General features: G+C 55.0%; 1 protein-coding gene across 1 annotated transcript in view; it reads right to left on the bottom strand.

Annotated features, from left to right (window-relative positions):
- Positions 1-3127: 3127 nt before the first annotated feature.
- The window catches only part of rfx3 (regulatory factor X, 3 (influences HLA class II expression)), a 13983-nt gene continuing 2442 nt past the window's right edge, over positions 3128-14668 (bottom strand). The window contains 21 exon segments of the mRNA XM_049020353.1: positions 3128-4784; positions 4943-4985; positions 5074-5227; positions 5740-5948; positions 6028-6177; positions 6631-6728; positions 7051-7168; positions 7170-7206; positions 7471-7586; positions 8495-8610; positions 8698-8758; positions 8760-8823; positions 8909-8997; positions 8999-9029; positions 11510-11533; positions 11535-11689; positions 12081-12116; positions 12118-12156; positions 14387-14494; positions 14496-14624; positions 14626-14653. Coding sequence (XP_048876310.1) covers positions 4504-4784; positions 4943-4985; positions 5074-5227; positions 5740-5948; positions 6028-6177; positions 6631-6728; positions 7051-7168; positions 7170-7206; positions 7471-7586; positions 8495-8610; positions 8698-8758; positions 8760-8823; positions 8909-8997; positions 8999-9029; positions 11510-11533; positions 11535-11689; positions 12081-12116; positions 12118-12156; positions 14387-14494; positions 14496-14624; positions 14626-14653 — 2086 coding nt within the window. The 3' untranslated portion in view covers positions 3128-4503.

The following is a 14668-nucleotide window of genomic DNA, read 5'->3' as shown; positions in this document are numbered from 1 at the left end:
TAATAATTATAACAAAGCAAAAACCCACACTGCATTCTGCCAACAATATCGAAACAAGAAAACGTTTGGAAAGATTAACCATGACAGTGATAGTATGCTGTTCATAATCAGCAAGATCCCAGCTTACGTCTGGTCGCACAATCTAACTTTTTTTTTTTTTTTTTTTTTTTTTTTTAAAGACATCCGTAGCGTGCTCCATATCTGTGAATCAGCAGGCTTTGTTGAGACATGCGGCCAGTTATGCTCTATCCTATGGAACCGGCTCTCTTCACGTTTGTGGCACTGTAGTGTTTTTTTTTTTAAAAAAAAACCTCTCGGCATGGCCAGGCACTTTGCCTCGCCAGCGTGCAGCTGGACGGCGTTTTCGGACGTCACTGTTACGTATCCTCGCCAAAAGATGCCAAAGAATGCAGAGGTGATTAGTATCCCTAAATGCTCGATCTTAACTCCTCCCCCATCCTCCCCATTGTCAAATCAGCAGCAATTTAACAACAAGTCCATCATTTCTAGAAGAAAACCCTCTCATGTAAAGTTGTGTCAGAGTCTGGCCGAGTTTGGACTCCACAGCTAACCCGAATTGCGTAAGGGCAAACAGGCAGAAAGTACTGAAGTACTGAACACCTGACGTGATGCAGAAGAGGTACATGATTCATTTCCATTGCAAAGTACACTTCAGTTCAGTTTCCCTTACAGTATCATAGATTTTTATATTGATCTGGATAATTAGCTGCCCCCTGCTATGTCACATATGGGTTAAATGCAGAGGACACTGCACTGTACGACCCATAATAGCCAGTCTTCGAAGAAAGATTGTCAACAAACTGTTTGGAACTGCGGAAACAGTCCCGCTACAGGCAGCTTGTGGAGAAGCACGCATCCGTGACGTCCGAAAAAACAACAGGCTGGCCTGCTGAGTGAGAGTGTGGGACAACTCAAGAGGCAGCAGACATGCTGGGCCCGTTCTGGTCACTGGAGGTCACTGGAGTGAAAGGCACTGGAGTCTTTTTCAGTGGAACTGCCTCGTCTCCTAGACAGAGGCAAATCTCTGCCCCCTGCTGGTCATTCCAAGGTGTAGCCTGGGACAATATGATATGTCTAACAGGACATTAAGGGCTTCTCTTGAACACTCTTTAAAAAAAGAAAAATAGATGGTGCTCCACGCCACCGATTTTCAAAACGGGCCTGAATGAATTCTGATTTCGGAACAGTCATTGGCCTAAATGCTAAATAAGAAGACCTTGTTTTTCACCCGCCATTCACAATTTCTAAACTGAAAAATGATCATTTTGTGGTTCTAAAAATACATACACAATTAAAAACAACAATGTCTTAAACAGTGTATTGGCTTCAATTCAGTGTGCAGACATGCAAGACTCCGGAGGATGCACTGCCACCTCTGGACACCCGAGGGACTGTCCAGCACGTTGTCCAGAGGGTGGAAAACAAATGAAAATAAGGACAAATCAGATTCTAGCAGCACAAGAATGCATGCAAAACCAAAAAAGCACTTTCATGATTCTAATGCACATAATCAAGATATCATTCTGAGTAAACCAACCACTCTGAGAACTGCTTGCACTCCAGGCAGAAGACAGAAAGGGCATTTCTTCATATCGACAAGCCAACGTATGAAAAAGGGAACATGAACGCTGCCTATGATGGAAAGACAGGCGTGTGGTACCCAGGGCAGTCAGTCAAACCCGACATTCCCACTGCAATATGAGCCGCAATAGAAAACACACCTTCAGCAGGTTTTGTGGTTAGAAGGTAGATGGATGGATGGATGGATGGAATAGTCAACATCTACCAGAATAAAGTAGTGATGCTAAAAAACATAAATTCCAAAATACCCTGGATTTATATAAAATTGGATTAATATGAAATTAAGAAATTACTTTTAAGATAATTAGTATGACTAGTACACTTTTTCCTCAGGATAAAAAAAAATACTGGGTGAAGTAAACAAATTATCACTATAATAAATCCTATTATAATTTAACATCTAAACAGAGCTACGTCTAGCGTGGGCCGCATACGTCTGCAGAAGATGGCAGAATGGGGTAACGAACAGAACCTTAGTCTTTACTCAAACACAAATTTCTTGGTGCAAACAGTTCTCAGAAAATGACAGTTAAAATGCAATTAGTAAATAATCCATTCAGTAGCACTTAAAGCAACGACAAGTACCCACATCTTTACCAGTTTAAACACATCTTCTGATGTTTTCTGTTAGATAAGAGTGATCGATAACAGTTCAAGTACAAAGTATGTCTCCAGTGCAGCCAGGACAGGGAGTGAGCCTGAGCCTCACACTCCACACACGCCCCGTTTGTAAGGGCAGAGTCGCGATGCCCGCACCACAAGACCAGTTACACCGTCGGCACCAGCCGCCACACAGGGGCACTTCCTGTTGGCGTTGCGAGAGAAGGGCTAAGCACTGGCCCGGCCCCCGTGCTTGTGACAGAAGGACCGCCGAGGTCGTATGACAGTGTTAGTGTTGGCCAGCTGCCTGTAACAGAGGGCAGTCTGCTTAGATTTGGCACACCTGGTGCAGGAACGGACGTGCAAAAACCCTTGGCTCTCTGGTGTAGGGGCCCGGGGCCCGGGGCCCTAAGCCTTTCACAGTTAATCACAGGAGGGCGACAAAAGTGGGACCACAGGGTGATACTCAGGGCCACCGCATAGAAAAGCACTGAAAGCAAAAACAGTAAATATATAAGTACTGTTTTGTCATTATTTATGCGTGTGTATATATATTCTCATATATACTGTATATATAATAGAAAATATCAAACTTTTGGTCCACTATACATAAGGAGAAGATTGAATAAATGTTGATGAGGTTTGAATTTGTTTGTTTGTAAAAACACAGACAAGACAAGAGTTAAGTCCAGCGTCCTGTGTGAGAGCCTCAGGCAGCAGCCGTGTGCCAGGCCCGGCAGCAGTGGTGTGAGAAAGGGCGTGGGGGGGCAACTGGGGGGGTGGGGGGAGCAAGATGAGAGTCCGGCTGCTCCTGCCCACATGGACACGGACTCACACGCACACGACGGACAGACGTGTGGAATCACAACGTCAGAACCCCAGCAGCAGGGGGCACCGATGGACACGGAGTGCGGGGGGGGGGGGGGGGGGGGGGGGGGCAGTCACCCTAGACGGGGAAGGAACCAGACGAAACAAACGACCAAAGGAGAGACGCCTCCCCCACTTGCGGCCAGCAGACTGATGGCAGAGCACAAATCCAGCCGTTTGGTAAAGCAGATGCGTGGGTGGAAAGGTGCGCGCTGGCCTCTGGGGGGCGCACTGCGTCAGAGACGGGCGGACGGCACTGCGCGCAAAGCTCAACGCTGCGTTAAGGCACTGTGATGCAGCCGAGGTACAAAGATCCCTGACATTCGCTCTGCGTGGCGAATTGGCACTACGACGGAAAGGAGACGGGTCCTCACATTGGCCACTAGGGGCCTCCCTTTGCCTGGCTCCACGTGTTTTTGGTCCAATCAGGATTGGGGGGTGGGTTGGGGAACAGCAATGCAAAAAACATGATGGATACCAAAATAAGCACATCCACAGGGTACAGTGAAGAGAGACCTACAGTATTTAGTGGTTTCTGGCTCAACAAATACGTCACTCTCGGGAGCAGCAGCGACAACTGAAGTCACCATAGCGATGGGTGTCCAGGACAACCACCTGAACACGTCCAGTGTTTCTGACAGTCTCGTTACATTCTACAGCCGTACAGCAGTCAATTCACATATTAATGCGGAAACAGACACACAGAGTTTAGTCTAAATAAGGAAAGTAAAAAAGAACAGAAAAGCAGGATGGAGATGAAGCCGCAGAGTGTCTCTCGCGGACTGATGCTCTCTCTCCTCAGCAGTTTGCTACACTAACCTTTGGTACATAAGAGCACAACCTTCTCTGAAACCAAGGGGGGCGATTTATGACACCGCTGGCGTGGATTTGTGTTCCTGTCCATCAGAATGAACAATCAGCAAACTCTTCCAAACAAGGGGCTTTTGGGCCCCCTGCCACCCCCTTAACCCCCTGCAGTCAAACAGAGCAGCATCACCTGGGTCACCCCCCCCCACAGCTACAGTGGGGCACTGAAAATCTACAGCCCTTTTTTCATCCCAACCTCCCTCAAACACACACACACACACACATACACACAAAACACAGAAACATGTATATATATGGTCACGTGATATTAGAGTCACGTGACATTTGGGTCATATGACACCAGACTCAGCTGGCCCACTTGCAGACCGATCCCTGTTTGGATGGCCAGGTTCTGGGTTTTGGTTTATCTCCAGCCGACGTCGACTGCAGCCATGATGGGCGTGTAATGGTCACATGACCTCCAGCAGGGCCTCTGCCAAACAGTCAGAATGACACGGCGACCGCTCCTCTCTGACTTCGGAGGGCGAAGGAGGAGAGAGAGAAAAAGAGAGAGAGAGAGAGAAGACGGAGACGCAGAAGGGGAGGAGGGCACGGGGGTGGGGGTCTTCAGACAGACGCATAGGTGTTCCCAGTGGCACTGCAGTGCTGGATGGTGGGGGTGGTGCCCACAGGTGCCAGGATGTGGTCCACCCGGTCGACCGGGGGCTGGGCCAGCGAGCTGAGCATGTCGGGCTGGATCACGCCCACCACAGCACTGCCGCCGTCCTCCAGCGCCCCCACCTGGAGCACCTGGATCACCTCGGTCTCCGCCTTCTCCCGCTTGGCCATCGGCTCTCCGGAGTCTTCCATGTCCTCATCCAAGTCGCTGTCCATCTCGCTCACCTCATCTGAGGGGGCAGTGACACGCAGCACAGGGATGAGCAAGCTGCCCTCTCTGCTCACAAGGCGGCCAATCGACCAATCATTCTGTCTGTCTTTTTACAAAGGCGCATAGCATTGTAAGGGAAGTCCTGATTGGACGGTCGTCGCTGTCTTCTTTACTCACCTTTGTCGATGTTTGCAGGTGACATGGTGCTGAGGTCGGCGAACTGCACGACGGTAGAAAGGCAGACGATTAGCGGACAGCGTAAGAGTGAGCCACCCAGAGCGTGCGTGCGGAGTCCGGTGCGCCCTCACCTCTCCCATGATGCCGATGGGCGTCTCCCCGGTCGCCTGGGCGACGCGGTGCTCCACCAGGTAGAACATGTACTCGTCGTAAAGCAGCCGGATGAGGTGGAAGGAGCCGAAGCTGGCGGCGCTGCGCAGGGTCAGGTCGCGGATCACCATGGAGCTGCCCAGCGATAGGGAGAGGGGCGGAGTCAGAGCACAGCCAGCCACACGTACCGTATTTACCAGAAAAAACAGGCACTCGGAGGGAGCATCACAGTGTATACTCAGGGAGCTCACAGCAATCTCATGTTAGTCAAACAACTAAAGCACTGCAATTTGTGAACAATATAACTGCTGTTAGAGCAAAAACACCTTCCTCGTACCCAGTTCCCTGGCCTAACAGGGGTAATTAATAGTTAATCAAATGCCTCTGGTAATTTTATGCCTCTTGTTTTCTGTTAATCCACCAGGGTATAACAGTGTACACGGGCTTTGAGACACAATGGAGGGGCAAATATATACTCAATTATTAGCAAAGCAGTCAAACTGCATTATGGGAGAGAGGGGGTACAGCCTAGCTTTTCAGCTGCACGTTACGGGGCACAGTGACAAGACGCGGGTTAAACGCAGCTAACCTTCACCTGCGTGCGATGATGGTGATGAAGATGAAGGAGCTAACCGGGTTCGGCTCACCTGTAGAAAGACCACTTGAGCAGGAACTGCCTGGCTGCCCTGGGGAAGCTGGGCCGACCCTCGTAAGGCTTCAGCACCTGGGTGACCACGTTGTCCAGCCAGGCTGCCCACTGCTCCAGAGAGCTCTGCTGCTGCAGCGTGACTTTGAAGTCCTGCTCTAAGCGCTGGACCACGCCCTCCTCGCACTGGCACACCCACGAGGCCTGCTCCTGTGTAGTGGGGGTGGGGGGGGTCACCCTCACCTTCATGCTACATCCCCACCCTCCACATCATTCACGAGCGCCTCACCTGCACGTTGGCGAAGTCGACGCGGTTGAGGTCGCTGAGCATCTGGTTGATCTGCGAGGTGTTCTGCAGGACTGCGCGTGCCGCCTGCGCCAGGTGGTTCAGGGACGTATATCTGCGCAGCGTCTGCGCAAAGGCACTAACAGCGGCAACCTGTAGGGGGCGAGAGAGAGCCCTAGTTAATCCAGATCTCCTGACATGAATGTGTCTCTACAACTTGGAATATAAACAAAAATCCCCATTGAGCACGAAATCCCACACGGCCACAAAATCCATCTGCGTTTATTGTATTTTTCAACGCAGATTTGGCACATAAAGGCCGCTTTTCGTTTTTGGGGGCGAGGGAGGGCCAGGCTCCCAGTACAGCCGGTTACAACCCCGCTGCATGTCTACAGCACAAAAGCCACCTCATTTTGTCCCACAACAGCTCAGAATGTGGGTTCTGACCATTCTGACAGAGGCCTTTTGTGTTTAAATTGTTCCTCATAGGTGTTTGGCTGGCAGGCAGCAACAGAGCACTAAAGGACACGCTGGGGGTTACTGCCTAACATGATTCTGTCTGGTTCTCATCCAGCCGCGGGTACCTGGCAGCCCCCGCAGACTCACCTTGGTTTGGACCATCTTCTGGGGAACGGCGCTCATAGCGTTGTTTAGCCAGGCCTCGAGACTTTTGGCAAAATTACGGATGGCTTGGGTCAAGGCACCTTGAGGGAGGGACACAGACGTGCACACACACACACACAGACACACACACACACACACAGACACACACACACACACAGACACACACACAGACACACACACACACACACACACACACACACACACACACAAGGAAGCAGCGTTTACATTCTGCATATAACCTGGCTGTCGGTACGAAATCTGTTACTGAATCTTTATTGGCATTTTTCTCCATACAGCGTAGGAAAAGTGGCCAGGCTCACAGCGGAGATTACAGTGAATATGCAGTAAGCAGGCCAGTGCTCAGACCGATTTTATGCGCCCAGTGGGAAATAGCAGCCTCACTAGGGATGGGTCGCAGCACATCCGGGATGAGGATCTCCACCAGCGCCTGGTACATGACGTGGTCGCAGGAGCTCATCCAGCGCAGCACGGCCTCACTGCGGCACAGCTGGAGTAGGCGGGGCACGCGGCAGACGGCCCTCGATCTCGCTCACGCCGCTGTTGGGGGGGGCGGGGGGGGGGGGGACAGGGAGGTCAGCGTCAGAGAAGCCCAATGGAGATTTCTATGTATAATTCTCATTTTGGAATCCTGAAAGTCTCCTGCGGGAGTATCGCACAGAAACCACTAAGGGGCTCTTGGCGTGCGGGTCGTACCACAGAGAAGGTCCTACCGCTCCTTTTGTTGGAGGAAATCCTGTCTAGTCGCCCGCAAACATTTACTAGGGAGCTCAAAATGCCTCCGTCGGCCACGGTGGGGCTTGCCTGTTCTCCGTGATGGTAGCGCCCTCTACAGAGACGCTGGGGGAGTAGCGCCAGAATGTCTGCCACAGCTTCTCTATCAGCCCAAACTGGAGGTTCACCACCACGTCCAGGATGGCCTGCAGAACACAGAAGCACATGCGGGGTAATTACCACGGTAACGCCATCTGCAAGATTCCGAGCAGGGCAGCAGAGGTGCGTCTGACCCCTGTACCATTTGTGCAGGTAGGACTGCTTTACTCCAGCTCAGGGGCTTGAGAAAATGAGCCGAAATTGTGCGGGAGACCCCTGGCACGACCTCTAGGGGGCAGCAGCGTCTGACCTCCTCTGAGCCGCCACAGAATGTCACACGTCGCTCATCTGCACTCCGTAAATCACAGCATGCTTGGTGGGAGTGTCAGCTTCACGTTTGGCCTCTTTCAGGCAGGTCCCGCACTGGAAATTCCCTGCAGCTCCCGTAAAGCCGGGTGTTTTGTGCAGGGCCTTCAGACAGCCGGCCCGCCTGAAAGGAGCCACGTGGCGGGCCCCAGGGCCTCGATAGCCGGCTCCACACCGCACAGGAGGGAAAGAGGGAGGGAGTGCTCCTCCACCGCACCTCCCGCCGGGATGATGGAGCTCCTCACAAAGCGGCGGCCTCACACCGGCCGGCCACCTGCAGCCCCCTCCCGGTGCTGAAAGAGCCCCTCCCTCCCCCCACCAGGACACGCCACCGCTAATGCTCCACCGCTGCGCAAACGCCGGTAAAGAGCAGTGGGGGTGTCGCTCAGGCGACAGGCTTCCACTCTGCACGCAGCACCTCGTAAACAGCAGCAATCACAATGGCCCCCAGCAGGCCCGGGTCAGCTGACTCCAACCCACCCCGTTAATCGGCTTGGGGCAGCACATTCGGCGGCTTGTTTGCCACCCAAACACAAGCCGTCCCTCCCTGCAGACCTTTCCACCCCAGGAAGGAGCCATTTAAGGTCGGGACGTCTCACAGAATCAGAGATATCAGAGGATATTAACACCCCCCCCCCCCCCCCCCCACCTCGCAGTGCTCCCTGTACAGCGCCTGTAGGGCCTTGACGTCCTCTGGGCCGATGAGGTCCATGTTTGTGTCGCCCATGTCCAGCTCCACGAACTCAGGCAGAGCCCTGGAGGCGTCTGTTGGGGGTGGAGACAGCGATTAGCGCGCTAACCCCCCCCACCTGCCGCACCAGGACCCCCCACCTCCCCCCAGCCAGGCCTCACCTAGAAACTGCTGGTGGTGCTGACTTTGAGCGATGACTGTCTGCTCGGCGGCGCTGGGGGGGGTGCGGACCGCCTGCGGAGAAGTTCTCGCTGCTCATGCCGTCCACCTTCTGCACGGGCTTGAACCTGCAGGAAGACGGCGGGTTACAGCTGCTCTAGCTGCCGCTGTACGCGGAGTGACACAGTCATGCCATTTCCTGCGCCCGGGCACCTCTGCTTCTGCTGCGCCGGTTGCTGCCGCAGGGCCATGTACTGCATGTCCTCCTGCAGCCGGTTCAGGGGCGAGTCGGGCTTCACACGGGATACCATAATAGTGGTACTTGGAGTTCCCCCTGGGGAGAGCAAGGGGCGGGTGTGGTCACGCGGAGGTCATGTGAAGGTCACATAGAGGTCACACACAGGTCATGTGAAGGTCACATGGACATTAGTGTAACACCATGAGAGAAAAAGTCCAGCAACGTTACCTAAACTATAATTAGCTCTCGGAATAACCAGTCTTATGGCATCCAATCACCTGCAGACACCATCCACAATCTTAAAACAAGGACGCCATACGCACTGCCAAGACACATTAACTGAATTCCAAGTAGCCGGAGACGGCTCTTTCCCGGGGCTTAACGCGACGGAAAAACACAGGATCTTTAATTCACAAAACATAGAGCACAGCTTGCTGCAAAGCCATAAAATATTAAGGACTGCGGGCTGCAAACACGAAAGCAACTCGGAGCCAAAAGAGTGGCGGCCGCCTGCTGGCGACGTGCGGCAGGACGGGCAGCTGCATCCGTACCGCGGCCCTGCTGGGCCCCGAGACGGACCTGGCCTGGAACCATCCACCGTCATGAACGTAAAGCCACTGAGATATAAGGTTATTCTTCTCAAACAGGTCGGCTTTAGGCGCGTTCGGAGACGGGCCCGTTAGCGGTCGGCTTTAGGCGCGTTCGGAGACGGGCCCGTTAGCGGTCGGCTTTAGGCGCGTTCGGAGACGGGCCCGTTAGCGGTCGGCTTTAGGCGCGTTCGGAGACGGGCCCGTTAGCGGTCGGCTTTAGGCGCGTTCGGAGACGGCCCCGTTAGCGGTCGGCTTTAGGCGCGTTCGGAGACGGCCCCGTTAGCGGTCGGCTTTAGGCGCGTTCGGAGACGGGGCCCGTTAGCGGTCGGCTTTAGGCGCGTTCGGAGACGGCCCCGTTAGCGGTCGGCTTTAGGCGCGTTCGGAGACGGTTCCGTTAGCGGTCGGCTTTAGCCGCGTTCGGAGACGGCCCCGTTAGCGGTCGGCTTTAGGCGCGTTCGGAGACGGCCCCGTTAGCGGTCGGCTTTAGGCGCGTTCGGAGACGGTTCCGTTAGCGGTCGGCTTTAGGCGCGTTCGGAGACGGCCCCGTTAGCGGTCGGCTTTAGGCGCGTTCGGAGACGGCCCCGTTAGCGGTCGGCTTTAGGCGCGTTCGGAGACGGTTCCGTTAGCGGGCGGCTTTAGGCGCGTTCGGAGACGGTTCCGTTAGCGGTCGGCTTTAGGCGCGTTCGGAGACGGGCCCGTTAGCGGTCGGCTTTAGGCGCGTTCGGAGACGGCCCCGTTAGCGGTCAGCTTTAGGCGCGTCGGAGACGGCCCGTTAGCGGTCGGCTTTAGGCGCGTTCGGAGACGGTTTCCGTTAGCGGTCGGCTTTAGGCGCGTTCGGAGACGGCCCCGTTAGCGGTCGGCTTTAGGCGCGTTCGGAGACGGCCCCGTTAGCGGTCGGCTTTAGGCGCGTTCGGAGACGGCCCCGTTAGCGTTCGGCTTTAGGCGCGTTCGGAGACGGTTCCGTTAGCGGGCGGCTTTAGGCGCGTTCGGAGACGGTTTCCGTTAGCGGTCGGCTTTAGGCGCGTTCGGAGACGGGCCCGTTAGCGGTCGGCTTTAGGGCGCGTTCGGAGACGGCCCCGTTAGCGGTCGGCTTTAGGCGCGTTCGGAGACGGGCCCGTTAGCGGTCGGCTTTAGGCGCGTTCGGAGGACGGTTCCGTTAGCGGTCGGCTTTAGGCGCGTTCGGAGAGGGCCCCGTTAGCGGTCGGACTTTAGGCGCGTTCGGGAGACGGCCCCGTTAGCGGTCGGCTTTAGGCGCGTTCGGAGACGGTTCCGTTAGCGGTCGGCTTTAGGCGCGTTCGGAGACGGTTCCGTTAGCGGTCGGCTTTAGGCGCGTTCGGAGACGGCTCCGTTAGCGGTCGGCTTTAGGCGCGTTCGGAGACGGTTCCGTTAGCGGTCGGCTTTAGGCGCGTTCGGAGACGGTTCCGTTAGCGGTCGGCTTTAGGCGCGTTCGGAGAGGGCCCCGTTAGCGGTCGGCTTTAGGCGCGTTCGGAGACGGTTCCGTTAGCGGTCGGCTTTAGGCGCGTTCGGAGACGGCCCCGTTAGCGGTCGGCTTTAGGGCGCGTTCGGAGACGGTTCCGTTAGCGGTCGGCTTTAGGCGCGTTCGGAGACGGCCCCGTTAGCGGTCGGCTTTAGGCGCGTTCGGAGACGGTTCCGTTAGCGGTCGGCTTTAGGCGCGTTCGGAGAGGGCCCCGTTGCTTGGATACAGTCAAAAGCCAAAACATCACGGGGACACAGATTCTCATCTCCAGAATGATGAAAGCAGCTCACTGCTTGCGTGCTGCTGCTCCCCTTACACGCCTCTACCCCCAGTGACCTGCTTTACGATGGTCCCTGTCTGGAGGATGTACGCTGGGCTAATTGTTATAGCCTCAGAGAGATGGACGGAGCGGGTCACCGGCTCGAATTTGGGGGGGGGGGGTCTCTGGAAAATGGAGGCATCTCTCACTGGAAAGGAAGGCACAGGCACTGCGGGCCGCAGTTCCTCACCGGGTGCCGAGTCGGCGTGTCGCAGCCCATGAAGATGGAGCGGATCAGCTTCCCGAAGGAGGCGGCGTTTACCGGGTCCAGCTTCTGCTCCTGACAGTGCCGCAGATAGTGGCTGTACAAGGTGGAGCGCGGCAGGCTGACGCCCTCTGCTGTCTCGTAGTTGTCCAGCAGCCACTGCAGCTGTTTGGGAAGAATGCGGTTGGGGGGGGGGGTCAGCTACTATGCCACAATCACCGCTTCAGCAAACCTCAGGATTCGGTCAGATCTGGGGCGCTGACGTCACAGGATGCCGACTCTGCCGGCGTGAGGCGCTACATCCCGGGGGTCCTGTATGTGCTTCAGAACTGCAGTCACAACCGCCCCCCCCTCCCCACAATGGGAGGCCATTCCTACAAATGCTCCGAGAAGCGTATCGCAGAGAGGGCTGAGAGGGGAATCAAATCAAGCAACATAAAGCGAAAGAAAGAGGAAACTCCTCCACCGTTTTGGGGGGGAGGCGGGTGTCCAGGAAGGCATGCAGGTGGGGGGGGGGAGGAGGGAGGTGGGAGGAGCTTCAATCGGGGCAACTTACATGGCTGTTGAGCAGCGAACTCCGCTGGGTGGACAAAACCTTCGGACTTTTGGAGAGTCTCAATGGCCATTTCAATCTGACAGTCCGCAGAGCAGGAAACACAACAGAAATTAAAAAACAAAGAAAAAGAAAGAAAACCAGAGAAAACCGACACAGGCCAAAGCGGACAGAGGCGGGGGGGGGGGGGGGCATGGGGGGGGCATTGGGGGGGGGGATTCAACTGAGATTGGTAGGAGTATCAAACTCATGGTGAGAATGAGCGATGAGAGCAAACACCCGCACACCCTGCAACCCACAAAGGCAGCCCAGTGTGTGTGTGTGTGTGTGTGTGTGTGTGTGTGTGTGTGTGTGTGTGTGTGTGTGTGTGTGTTGTGTGTGTGTGCGTGTGTGTGTGCGTGTGTGTGTGTGTGTGTGTGTGTGTGTGTGTGTGTGCGTGTTGTGTGTGCGTGTGTGTGTGTGTGTGTGTGTGTGTGTGTGGGTGATGCCCGTCCTGTCGGATCTCCCAGCTTTCTGACGCTATTACAGACCTCTGAGCTGAGAAGGAAGCCTGAATCAGTTTAATTACCGAGGTCATTATTTCACATGGGGCACTAAAGTGAGGAAAGCCGCACACACACACACACACACACACACACACACACACACACGCACACACGCACACAAACACACACACACACACACACAGCCGCAAGCATTCAGCAGAGACACCCTTCCACACCTGCCTGTGCACGCAGACTGTATTCTTGCTACAGCCCTCAAGCAAGTCAGTGTTACTTTGCCACCAGGAAGGGTTATCATGCAGTGTACGAGTTGGCTTGGCCTCCATCCTAATGCCCAGATCTGACCCCACTGCCTAGAGAGGCGCTTGTGACAGCAGTGAACACCCTCGGTCAGACCGGCGCCACCTGGAGGCCAGTTGTCCGAGCCAAATCAGACACGGAGCAGCTCCATACCCCTGAGACTTGGCACCCTCGTTTTTCAGCCCTTTACCTGTATATCACCCCGAGCAACACACCATGTCTCAAGCTACATGACAACCACAGCACTACACGGATTCCGCCACTAGAGGGGCAGCATCGATCCATTAGACAAAAATCACCATCTCCCAGTCTGGCAACAAGTTACCACGTCTTACATCTGTGTGGTGTATATATAGACACACTTTTTAATACTTTTGATAAAATGCTTCGACTGGTTGAATACCCATTTAAAACTGGGTCAGAGCCATTTCAGCACAAAGCCCCCCCCACACTGAAGAGTCCCTCCTCACCCCTCCCCCCCCCCCCCCCCCCCCCCCCCCCTTCCTGCCCTCCCCAGCAGGCCAGACGCCACACATGCAACCCATAGCCAATACCAGTTATGCTTGGATGGGAAAGCGATTATTAGAGACCCAATGTTGTGAATTGTATAAGAAGCCTCTAACCAGATACATTAATAAATATATTAATATGTGCATTAAGAATTGACCCCAACGCAGCTGCATTAACGAGCAAGTAAATTACCATGATATTTAGGATCGGATGTTTTTGCGGATTGCATGTCTGGATGACGTCACATTAGATGTTCCGGCGAGCTGCCGTACTTCCGCAATATTTCACCTCCATTTTGTACATCTTACATGTGACTTTGCTTTTGTCCAGCTCTTCGCTGTGTTTCACTGTCCCAGCCCTACTTCTCAACACAGAACCATCTACCAGTGGTTCTGACCTCTGGGGTGGCGCTTGTCTGCAGCCGCAGGCACACGATGGGGACGCCCTGCACCCCAGCGACCGCAGGTAGCCGGCACACACGCTGGGAGGAGGATGAGCTGAGAGATGGCTCCCTGGCAAACCTCACCACAACAGCAGGAGCCTGTCCCACTGGGACGGAGCACCGCGGCCAAACAGGAGCTTCGTGGCCCGGCCGTGACGTTAAACTAAACCCGTGTTCGTAACCCTAAGACAGTCCTTTTCAACCCGGTCCTTGCGGAGCCTCGGACGGTCCATGTTTTTCCCCTGGCAGAGAGCTCAGAGGGAGCAAAAATGTGGACTGTCTCGCAGCGAGTTGGAAGGGAGCAAAAACTTGACATGGTACTTGAGGGAGCAAAAAACCTGAGAGGTAACGACATGAGAGGATCCTCCAGCCTGACGCAACCAGGGGCCGAGGGTGGCAATACGGAGTTAGACACACCAAACTGCAGCTACATTCAACCCTGCAAACCCAGGGTGCTCCCCCTACCACCCCCCACCCCCCCCAGTTTCTTCTGGTTGAGATGGGTGGAGGTGAGTACCAAGACAGGGAAAGTATCAGATGGGGCAGGTACTCACGGTCGCTGGGGAGGCTCGGTTCGTCTGTGTGGGGGGGTGAGGGCCAGACCCGTCCATGGAGTTTCCGCCAATGAGATACGCTCCAGAGCTGCTGATGATCTGCCCCCCCCGTCAGGCCCATGGACAGCCCCCCGCCGCCGCCGGCGCCTGCCATGCCGTGCGACGACACCACTGTCGTCACCTGCGACGAGCCTCCCTGCGTGTCGAAGTAGCTCCCTCCGCTGTTCTGGCTGTATAACTTGCGGCTCCGTGTACGAGTAGGTCCGTCTGAAGGAGATAGGG

The sequence above is a fragment of the Brienomyrus brachyistius genome, chromosome 7 (assembly GCF_023856365.1).
Source record: "Brienomyrus brachyistius isolate T26 chromosome 7, BBRACH_0.4, whole genome shotgun sequence".
Taxonomy (NCBI): Eukaryota; Metazoa; Chordata; class Actinopteri; order Osteoglossiformes; family Mormyridae; genus Brienomyrus; species Brienomyrus brachyistius.
Note: the sequence above shows the minus strand (reverse complement) of the source record. Positions and strands in the feature narration are given on the sequence as shown.